General features: G+C 42.6%; 1 protein-coding gene across 1 annotated transcript; it reads right to left on the reverse strand.

The window, feature by feature from the left end:
• Positions 1 to 5,098: 5,098 nt before the first annotated feature.
• On the reverse strand, positions 5,099 to 6,687 carry LOC109528942 (uncharacterized). Its single transcript, XM_019892002.1, has 2 exons — positions 6,681 to 6,687; positions 5,099 to 6,305 (listed from the first exon to the last, which is right to left on the reverse strand). The coding sequence occupies exons 1-2, from the start codon at positions 6,685 to 6,687 to the stop codon at positions 5,113 to 5,115; spliced, it is 1,200 nt and encodes a 399-aa protein (XP_019747561.1). The 3' UTR covers positions 5,099 to 5,112.
• Positions 6,688 to 12,012: the final 5,325 nt, after the last annotated feature.

The raw sequence follows: 12,012 nt of genomic DNA on the forward strand, positions 1-12,012 counted from the left end.
GAAGGGGATCGGAAAGTGGATGGATGGATGGACATTCTCTCCCTGTACATTTCTCCGGCCGTGTCAGTCACAGCTTAGCGTCATCGCTGTATTGTTCCACTTCTCTCACGTTTTCAAATCTGATGGTTCCCTTATTTAACTTGGTTGATTCTGTTGCATACATAGGTGTCGGTGTATACCTGTGTTAAATAAGCCCTTGGGCTCAACGGGACGCTTCCATAGCACTAGAGGAATAGATGTAATCCCCCTGTATGTTTGAATATGGCTTACATCATACGCAAAGCTTTCATACACAGCTGCTTCACAGATAGCCACATGCAAAGTACTCCAGCCGTGTTTATCCAAAAAAAAAAAGCAGGCCAGGCTTATCTCCACATGCACAAAGTGCAACTGTGAAAAGAACATTGCGCCAAGGGGAAGGAATGGTTAGTTATAAGTGTGCATGAAAAAGTCACGAAAAAGCACAAGTACTTTGAATATTGTTACTCTAGTTTTCCTTGAATGTTCCCTGTGTTGGTCTTGTGTTTTTTTTTTATTATTTTTTTTTTAATTGATTCCTGTGGTCTTGCTCTTCTCATGTCCTCAGCTTGTCCGCAGCCTTTTAACTGAGCTTGGTTTCGCTTGGTCTTGACTCTGAAAGGTTTTAGACTTGTCTTGGTAGAGATGAGTTCTGGTCTGGGGCAAGTCTTGATCTTGAATAATGTTGTATGAGAGAGAGATATCCACCCATTTTCTAATCCGCTTATTCCCATGAAAGTTGCGGGCATGCTGTCTTCTGCCAGTCGGCGGAGGACACCCTGAACTGCTTGCTAGTCAATCGTAAGGCACACGTAGACAAACAACCATCTGCACTCACATTCACACCTAGGGACAATTTAGAGTGTTCCGTTAACCTGCCATGCATGTTTTGGGTATGTGGGAGGAAACCGGAGCACCCAGAGAAAACCCACACAGGCAAGGGGAGAATATGCAATCTCCACACAGGAAGGCTGTGGCCCGGAATCGAACCCTGCATCTCTGCACTGTGAGCATGCTAATCAGTCGACCATCGTGCCGCCCTCACAGATTCTATTTAAAAAATAATACTGGTATGTTGCGTGTGTACAGCCTTATCTTTTTGACAAAACAAAATCTGAACACATTGGGACTTCCTCACACCATGTACAGGAATATTAATGCACACCAAAAAAGCAAGATATAAGATTTGGACTCAATGAAGAAATTACGCACTGTTCATTTAATGTCTCCGTGAATTTTGGTCTATGAATGCATGTGATTATTAAGTGTGTGTATGAGCGGCACACATACCAGTACTTCATTTTGCACAGATCTACCTGCACTTAACAGAGTAGGGCTTGATGGAATCAATTACCATGGTAACATGGCAGATGTTTTGTTTCTTTCAGGTTGTTGCCATGACAACAGTTCAGACTGAAATTTCATGTACACCTGCCAACACAGTAAGTGGAGGTACCAGATGCTTTGTTTCACAAAGAAAGGTCCATCTGGGACCATGATAGAAATTTCTCTCTATTTCGTATCTACTATGAACCAATCCGATTAACAAAGCAGAGGGGAGCAATGAGGCAGCGGTTAAAAACAGAGGCTGCTACCAACATGGGGACCCCTGTTGTCTCTGAAAATGCTCAATAAGTCACCTGCACCAGCATTACGACTGTATTGGGTTAATTGCAGAAGTAACATTTTATATACTGTATGGATATACAGTAATAAGTATGCAATATCATCCATCCATCCATTTTCTGATCTCAAGGGTCGCGGGGCATGCTGGAGCTTATCCCAGCTGTCTTCGGGCAGTAGGCGGGGGACACCCTGAACCGATTGCCAGCCAATCGCAGGGCACACAGAGAACAACCATCCACGCTCACACTCACACCTAGGGACAATTTAGAGTGTCAAATCAACCTGCCATGCATGTTTTTGGATTGTGGGAGGAACCCGGAGTACAAGGAGAAAACCCACGCAGGTGTGCAATATCATGAATAAAATTAATTATTTAAATACATTCTCCCTGGCTAAAATTAATTCGGACAGGTCTCACTATCATTGTCCATGTGAGCTCCTTGCAGAACTATGGAGTCCCCAGGGGGAGCGCTCTCCAGCACACCCTCCAAGGACTTCAAAAAGGGTTTGTACTCTGAACTGCTGTTTGGTGCATCGGCACAAACAATATTGAGGACCTGTCCCCCACCCAAAGGCTGAGGGAGGCTACCCTCTCGGTAACCGGGGTGAACCCCAACATAAAGGCACCAAGCCGGGGGTAATAAGGATGCCCAATCCTGCTCGGCGCCTCTCCCCTTGAGCAACTCCAGAGTGGAAGAGTGTCCAACCCCTCTCGAGAGGACAGGTACCAGAGCCCAAGCGGTACATAGTTTATTGACACTAAGTCATTTGAATTGCCTTGGAATTCAGAGTCAATATGGCTGCATACAAATCTCCTCAAAAGCAATCCACTGTGCTCCTTTTAAAGTCTGACTGACAGAACATGCCAGATCACTTTTGCTCTTTCCAAGGTTGTATGAGTTGAGAGTACCCAAAATGACGGTCCATTAGTGCATTCCCAATGACAGGGACATGACAGTCTACATTTAACATAATGGACAAGGGGGAAAAAGCTGGTTAATGGATGACGGTAATCTAACAGACATTCAAGATGTCGGAAAAATGAAAATGGCCATAGTCAATTAGATCATTTCTCTCTTTCTTAAATGCTAAAGTGGAGCGAGGAGTGACCCAATGTGCCAAGTGTCAAATGATTGTGATTACGGAACTGTTGGATGAATTGATGTGGTTAAGACTAGTGATGGAGACAACTTAGTGAACACTCCAGGTTATTATATTAGTGTCAAAGTGCCTACTGCTTTGAGGTACCACCCAAAATAATTTTCTCATTTTTGTTTTGATGTTTAATGGCTGTTTCGTGAATTTCTCATACAAGTCTATGACAAGAGTGCGACAAAATTTAACTTAAACTGCGGTTTGGCTGATTTAATAGATACAGTATGTGTTTGAAATGTACACCAGTGTTTTAGATTGAAAAAAAAAACTCAAATTATCACCCCAAAAAAACTCAAATTAACAGTGGTGAGTATTTATCCTTACAGTACAAGACTGCTTTTTGTTACTTTATGACCCTGGTGGACAACTAGGAGGCAAAAATTGGACTGTCACCAATTATGTCTGGTCTACCAGATGCTGTTAATGGAAAAAAAAAAAAGATAATTAGAGATGTCACAATATTCATGGTACAGGGTGACCCAAAAAGATGCGTACCCATGAAAATTTCAATTGTGACTTTGATTAAAAAGCTATTTATTTCAAATTACAACCACACATTATTCAGTTTATGGAAGACCATTCACCAGAGTTTCAGCTATTTCTGTCAATTTTTAGTCAATTTATGGCTTTCCCAAGATGTGTTCCAAATGTCCACCATTCCGTTGCAAGCAAACCTGTACTCGTCTGACAAAGTTGTCAATCACTTTTACACACTCCTCTTTCGGGATGGCTCTTATTTTTGCTGTGATGGCAGTTTTCAGTTCCTCAATTGTTTGTGGATTTCCCTGGTATACATTGTCTTTGAGGAAACCCCACAGAACCCCTCACTGCAGCAATGTTTTCTTCTGTCCTTGCACTCTTTTTCCTGCCTGAATAAGTTCCCCCTGTGGCTTTAGAACATAAGTTCACTACAGTCCCATGCTCTCTGAACTTCGTAACCCAACTAACAATCGTTGATTTTGGTGGAAAGTTGCGACAATGGAAACGTTTTCGAAACTGAATCTGTACACTCTGGTGTGATTTTGTCGCAAAATAGATCTCCAGGGAGAATATCTTCTGCTGATTTGTCCAAGACATTTTTGGGGCAACTATAGCTGAAACCGATCATCCATAGGTTCACCTTTCACGTCCTGCAACAGAAAAGACATTCGTTAAAAAATTGATTTTTTATCGAAGAAAATATGGGTACGCATCTTTTTGGGTCACCCTGTATTAAGAGTGTCAATATATTAGAGCTGCACAACATATCGAAAAAATATCATGAATCGAGCAAATGGCCCATGCGATTTGGATATCTCAAAGACGTGCAATAAGTTTCATATGGTATTCTCTGTTTTTATCTGAATTTCACCAGTCAAATGCAACCTTCCATGCACATCTCCATTCAATAGGTGAACAAATTCCAGGAGCATTACAAGTAATCAGCTAAGACTGTATTGAGCTTGCTTATTTTGCTGCAAGAAAAAAACATCTCTAGATAATAATTCATTGAGGTACATGTTAAATATATCGCTATAATATCGATATTGCTATATTCAACATGAACATCACATCATCATGTTTTACCAAAATCATGCAGCCCTCGTTGATATTTTTGTGGCCTCATTTCGCTACAAAATAATCAGGCGTTCTGCTTAGAACAGTGAAATGTCTGGCCAACATGATGACACAGTCTTCACATGCCTGCGTGGTCAGAGAGATCAAAAAAAGCATCACGGTTAGCTCAGCATCACTGCCTGAGTTGAGTTGGGGATGGTTGTGCACTTGCTATGAGTACATTAGCCACATCGGATAACTCGAACATTGTGTTCTGTAAATCCTCTTGTGTTCAGAAAGTAAACAAGCTCACAAAAGTCAGGTTGCATGTTGATTGTTTTTTTAATACAGAGCAGAGTCAAACAGATTTTCGCTCCACAATAACAAACAGGGTTACACAGACCTTAAGTAAGTTTTTGTTTTTTTTGTTTGTTTTTGTTTTTTTTCTTTTTCTTTTTGGAGGTAACCTGGAGAAAACCCACACAGGCATGGGGAGAACATGCAAACTCCACTCAGGAAGGCCGGAGCCAGAATTGAACCCTGCACCTCTGCACTGGCTGACGAACCAGTTGACCACCGGGCCGCATATATAACGTGTGTGTATATATATATATATATATATACTGTGTACATACATCTACTGATGCCTATCTGGACACATCATCAGTGATGTATTCCTGAGATCATAGGGCGTTTCGGGTCTCTCAACATCATACGCCCTCCCCCAGGTGACCCAACCAGGGCTGATCAGACCCCAGCTTGTGTCCAGATGGCTAACTAGCTACCATGACTCCATGGCTCCCCTCTTTTGAGCCACAGCCATCTTGAGGCTCTCTCAGCCGCATCAGTGATACTGCGTATGGCTCTCCTCTTTCTCTCTCCCTCGATGCCGAAACTGCTGAAGGCTCTGGCCAAAGAACGGGCTGCAAATCCTCTGCATCCAACTTCCACGGGGAAACACCTTGCTCTCCAACCAGCCTGCTGACAATTGCTGACCAGTCCTGCGTACTTGGAGAGTTTCCTCTCAAAGGCCTCTTCCAAGCGATCTTCCCACGGAACTGTCAGCTCCAGCAGGACAGCTTGCTTGGTGGACTCAGACACAAGGACAATGTCTGGTCGCAGAGTGGTGACTGCAATATGGCTGGGGAACTTCAGCTGATGTTCAAGGTCCACCAACAACTGCCAGTCTCTTGCAGACGTCAGAATGCCTGCAGAGGATGTTCTTCTGGCAGGAGTTGCCGTGTCCCCAGCTCTGACAAAGGCAATGGTTTTCTTGGAGGGTCGGAACTGCTTTGCCCACTCAAGTCCTGTGCTGATAGCTTCAGCGATGGTCTTAAGGACTTGGTCATGCCTCCACCTGTACCGTCCATCTCCAAGTGCCCTTGTACAGCAACTGAGGATGTGTTCCAGGGTTCCTCGCTTGGAACACAATGGGCATGCTGGTGTCTCTGCTATGCCCCATGTGTACAGGTTTGACGGGCTTGGCAGCACATCATACACTGCCCGGATAAGGAATTTTATGCGTTGAGGCTCGGCTTTCCAGAGCTCAGCCCAGGTCACTTTCCTCTCAACCGCATTCTCCCATCTCGTCCAAGCTCCCTGTTGCTTCATTCCCACTGCCTTGCAGGTTCTCGTCTCCTCCACTGCTGCTCTCACCTCCTCCTGAACAAGATGTCGCCCTTCCTTCCCCTTGGTGTTCATTTGGGGGGTTGGAAAAGATCCTAGCCCAGCTCGACCTCGTGTGACCACTCCCACCAGGCTCCTGTGACGCAGCCTTGCATCTGCCTCTTGAACTGCTTCCTCTGCCTTCCAATTCCTGCCAGTCCTCACTTGGATCCCTGCTTTAGCCACCATCGGATCACTTGAGTCCCTGTACTGAACCACTTCTCTGGCTCTCGATACCTTGAATTCCTCCTCCAAGGACTTGAAGGGCAGTTGCAGTTTGCTCACAAGGAGCTTATCCCAGCTGTCTTCGGGCAGTAGGCGGGGAACACCCTGAACCGGTTGCCGAGCAGAGACGAACAACCATCCACGCTCACAGTCACACTGAGGGACAATTTATAGTGTTCAATCAGCCTGCCATGCATGTTTTTGGAATGAAAACCGGAGTACCCGGAGAAAACCCACGCAGGCCTTGGGAGATCATGCAAATTCCACACAGCTGTGATTGAGCCCGGTACCTCTGCAATTTGAGGTCGATGCGCTAACCACTGGAGAAAAAAAAAACTTTAAAAAAATGGGATGAGAACGACACGCATGTCCCGCTCGAAGCCTCAAGGAGGTGATGTATTTGAAAAGAAAAGGATTCAGCCAAGTTGTTGACTCGGTCTAAGTTAGTCATCTACCATACATGGTTTTCAACCAGTTTTTCAACATTCACTGTTTCTCTTCCTCTGACAAAGTAGTATTTTTTTTGGTCAATGATCAAGTATTATTGCTCTTGGTCAGCAGAAGAGCTTCACAATGCAAAACAAAAACCAAACAGAAATCTGCTCCAGGTATCTGGTTTCCAATGTCATGCTTTGCATGTGAAATGTGTTTGACACTACCTTTGTACTTCCAATTGATTTTCCTAATGCTCGTGACTGCCTAGGTGAGAATACACTATATTATCACAGATCATTGTTTTTTCATGTAATGTTTATTGGATCAATAACAGTAAAGGAACAATACTCTCAATCTATCATTCCTAAAGCCTTGTATCTGAAGAAACACCTGCAACGAAGGAACTCTATGTCATTTTCAGCGATTTTAAGGCTCCATTTGTACAAAAGGATGACACCGTTTTAATATTGTTGCCTAGAAGCTAAGAGAAAAGTACAATGAAAAGTTAATTAATTCTGTAACATTGGAGATTTTAATCACTGACTTGAAAGGTAACGTGAAAGGAGAGAAATGTTAAGTAGTGATTTTCTGTCCTCTCCTTCCTAAACAGAATGAGAGGAATGCATGTATTTAATTTAGTGGATGGGTCTGTTGAATAAGGTTCAAAGGAAATGCAGACACATTTTAAATTAGATGTGGGACCCAGTATTTCTCAACTACTTTTATCAGTAATTGCAAAGCCCGCTTCTCAATCACACCTCCATCTTGCTTAATCATGGAAAAATAGACACGGGGAAAAAAAGGTGCCCTTTTCCTTCAAAGAAATCAAGTTATAAATAAGAAAGACTCTGGTAGGATTTTTTTTTTTTTTGTCAGTTAACAGAGAACACCAATCATTTCACTCCCAGTTTTCCATGTTTACTCCAAGGACAATCAGTATAGTCAAGGGGTAATTCTTGCAGTGTTTTTAACGGCTGTTTGTTGATTACCCCCTGAGCGATTTCCCACTCTTCTCATCACATTCGACGTGTGGGGAAAAAAAAGAAAAGAAAAAGCTGCGTTTTATTTTGGGATTTATAATATGAGCAAACTATGTTCAGTTTTTCATATGTACATTCCTCACAGCTACCTACTTACATTCTCACAAAATGTTCTGGAGCTATTTTAGCTTCAAACAGTCAAGACACGTTCTCGGATATTTGCAGAAAACTGGGAAGAAGTTGTGGCAACAAATGCCTTGTGAGACACCTCAGGTTAAACCACACCAGAATATGAGGCATTTATGATGATACTCCTTCGGTGCTGCAGGCAGGTACAGAGGGAGAAAATAGATGGCAAGCATTCTTCACATGTAACAGCCAGACTGCATATGCATCACAAATGCCTTTAATTCACTTTTGCCTCGTCAAAAAGAACATTTCAGATTATTTCTTACAATCACACACACTCCATATATATATATATATATATATAAATATATATATATGGAGTTTGCATGTTCTCCCCATGCCAATGTGGGTTTTCTCCGGGTGCTCTGGCTTACCTCCCATGTTCCAAAAACATGCATGGTGGGTTAATGGAGCACTCTAAATTTTCTCTAGGTGTGAGTGTGAGCGCGGATGGTTGTTCATCTATGTGTGCCCTGCAATTGGCTGGCAAACAGTTCAGGGTGTCCCCCACCTACTGCCCGAAGACAGCTGGGATCGGCTCCAGCACCTCCCGTGACCCTTGCGAGGATAAAGCGGATCGGAAATTATGACACCTTGGCCATTCATGTGCATGGTGTCTGTAATACAGATATCTACAAATTCATTTGCAGATTGCTGCTATGTGAAAAATCATAAATCAGAAATGTATTTGGGATAGGCGGGGTACACTCTGAAATCACAGGGGCACACATAGATGAACAACCATTTGCACTCATACTCACAGCTGGGGACAATTTAGAGTGTTCCATTAACCTGGCATGCATGTTTTTTAGAATGTGGGAGGAAACCCGAGTACCCGGAGAAAACCCACGCAGATGCAGCAAGAACATGCAAACTCCACACACATAGGACAGGGCCGGGTTCGAACCCTGCACCTCTGCACTGTGAAGCGGACATGCTTACTAGTTCTCCACTGTGCCACCCCTGATAACAAAATAAGAAGTAAAAGTAGAAAGTAAAAGCGTAATTTACCTGGCAGTTGATTAAAAGCATGTGTGGCTAGAGGTTAACTCTGGCATGGTTTTAACTTTCTGGACCTGGATTGAAATCTTAAATTAAGTTTTACAAAGTTGAAATTAATCTGTAACTGGAATTCTAACTGGTCAGAATCAAATGGTGTATCTGATACTGGAGTTATGGATACCTCAATTTCCGTTGGAGATACCCATAAATCATGAGCAAATATTGGAGTCTGGATAGTTACCATGAATGGCAAAAGCGATGACATTCGTCCTCGGTGAAATGGCATTGCAGGTCTACCTCGTCCGAAGCGAATTACAGATATCTCTATCCATCATTTGAACCGTACATTAAGTACAACTAGTCGGAAGGGCATTGTCATTATTTTAGTCGTGATACTAAAGTGAAATTTTCCAATGTAAATTCAGCACAGGTTGGGAACCACTGTACTTTAAAAACGACCTTTAAATACATTCTCCCTGGCTAGTGCAAGATGGGAGTGGCTATGAAGACTCAACTTGAATTTGCTGTACTTTTTCCGCAACCCCAATTTATGCATCAGACCCGATGAAGACTCAACTTGAATTTGCTGTCCTTTTTCCACAACCCCAATTTATGCATCAGACCCGATGCGTCATGTGGAAAATTATTATAATTGACTTCGGAGAAAAGAAAAGACAAGAAAGACAAGTCACTGCATCATTTGCACAGATTTCTTTTTTTTTCTTATGTTATTTATTTTTTAACCACAATCATCCCGTCGGTGGTGGAAGCAGTGAAGCCATTTCCTGATTGTAGACAAAGGATAAAGTTAGAACTCGAGCTGCGAGCAGCTATAACGGGACCTTGCTCCCCTGGCACCGTTGGGGTAGGGGCACATTGGGACAGTGCCACATTGGAATTGGAATTTTTTCAAAATGAAGTAGATTAAAAGCCATTTTGAGATAATATGACCTCTGTAAAAGGCCAAAAATGAGGAAAAATGTGAAAAAAAAAAATTAAGAATGGCTGACTAACTACCTTTTGAGATTTGAGAAGGGCCCCGGAGACTTTTTTTTTTTTTTTTTTTTTTTAGGGTCTTAGGCTGCACATGTGCCTCCAGCATGTTGGTGACATTGTGTCATTAGATTGACAAACTGTGTTTTGTTTTGTTTTGTTTAGTTTTTTTAACTTTATTTAGCAAGCAATGTTGTGTTAATTATGTAATCTCATATGCATAACTGTCCAAAGAAAATTGTGGGAATATTTGCAATATTTGCTTACATACATTTGAACTTTGTTGCCATGGCTTGTGAGGTGAATTTTAAGGGACGAATTGGCCCTTCGCCCTCGTGGTGAATATGGGGAATATTTCCCACCCCAACTCCCCATTACAACTCATCATTGGTGACGTGGCGAACGGGGAGCGTGAACCCTGCCTCTTTTATTGGTTGCACATATATTTCCAAGTTCCGCATGGTGGGTGTGTCAGAAGCCTAGACGGGAGAATTTCCTCGCTTCGAAAGTATGCAAGAAAGGTGCATAAGAAATTAACCAGGAGAATATGCCCCTTAGCTAATGCACCCACAGCTTTTTGGAGCGGATAGCATGGCATGATTTTTCATGATTTTGAAGCCTCATTTTATCAACTTGTCTTTTTTTTAAATCATTCGTTTCAGGATTATTAACAACAGTTTTCTCTGTGGTGTGTCAAATTTCGAAGACATTCATTTTTATTTACAGCAAGGGTCTCAAACTCATTACTTTTGCGGTCCACATTTTGGTTTCCGTTTCCCTTGGAGGGCCCTTATGACTGAAACCATCTGAAGAAGTTAAGAATAACTTGATTCACCTCTTGTTTAAGTTACTATTATGAGGGGTTTGGTAACAAGAAAATGCTGAGACTCTTGTTTATTACATATGAGACTTTGAAACACTGGTCGACATTTTAGAAAGTATCATGGAAGTTTCATCTGTTTTCTCTGGCCACATAAAATGATGTGGCGGGCCAGATCTGGCCCCCGCGCCTTAAGTTTGACACCTGTGCTTTACCGGGTCTTTAATATCTTTGGACCAAAGAGTCACTGACTTGCAGATATCTGACACCACTTTAATACAGTATACAAGGATTTAGCAGGTTTCCCTGTTGGTCTGCAAATTGGGAACGAGGGTAATCATGTTTCCATGGCAACTCATAGCAAGCAAGTCTCCGAGCAAGCTGTCTTTGCACGGCAACACTAAATGTAACCTCACAAGCATAACAGTAGCGCCAGGGAGGCATAGCTGTTTCGACTACGATAGGAATGAAGAAAAAAAGGGTGGCAGGGGGGCTGCTTTTCCCCATTTTTTATGATTGCCCTTCTGGAACAAGGGATTTGTGTTATCTTGCATGAAGTCTGTAATGCTTTCATTCAGTCATTAACTCCCCAACTTTCATAATTTTTACTTCAAGTTAGAGCAGTTGCTTGAACATGTTTTGTTTTTTGTTTTTTCAGAATCTGGAATGCATACAAGAAAAAATTACAGCGGAGCAAAGACTATTAATGCAATGTGTGAATATTGATCCTGTGTACGGTAATTTGCAGGTGTGATAGTGGTGTTTGGTCAAATGGCTTTTCTTACCTCTTATTCTTGAATATCCTGTAACCAGTATATAAGATGATGTAAATTTGCTCAATATTGGACGAATAACGTTGATTCTAATACTGTCTGTACTGTACTATGTGTAGAGACACTCTTTGCTTGTTGAACAGCTGTGACAGACAAAGTGGATAAGATTATCGCCTGGTTCAAGACCATCCTGCGGACAAAGGGCTGTGGTGTCCTTGAGCAAGACACCGACAACCCAACATGGCTCCCAGGGCGCTTCGGTTAGCCCCTGGGCGCCTCGGTTAGCCCCCTGCTCAAGTCTGTGCCACAAACAATGTGTGTTTGCTGTGTCCACTGCTGTGATGGTCAAATGCCGAGGTCAAATTTCATGTGCGTGTGTGTACATGACAAATGATGATGCTTCTTCTTATTACACAGGATGTATTGTGTATTCTGATATTGTAATAGAGCAGGAGTACTAACTCGCTTCCAAGGTGACCGCAAAGGGCGCAAGGGAAAGGGAACATTTTGTGAATGTGTGTGTGTGTGTGTGTGTGTGTGTGTGTGTGTGTGTGTGTGTGTGTGTGTGTGTGTGCGCGCGTGGTTCTCTGTCTGC

Source organism: Hippocampus comes, unplaced genomic scaffold (assembly GCF_001891065.2).
Source record: "Hippocampus comes isolate QL1 unplaced genomic scaffold, H_comes_QL1_v1.1 scaffold310, whole genome shotgun sequence".
NCBI classification, from domain to species: Eukaryota; Metazoa; Chordata; class Actinopteri; order Syngnathiformes; family Syngnathidae; genus Hippocampus; species Hippocampus comes.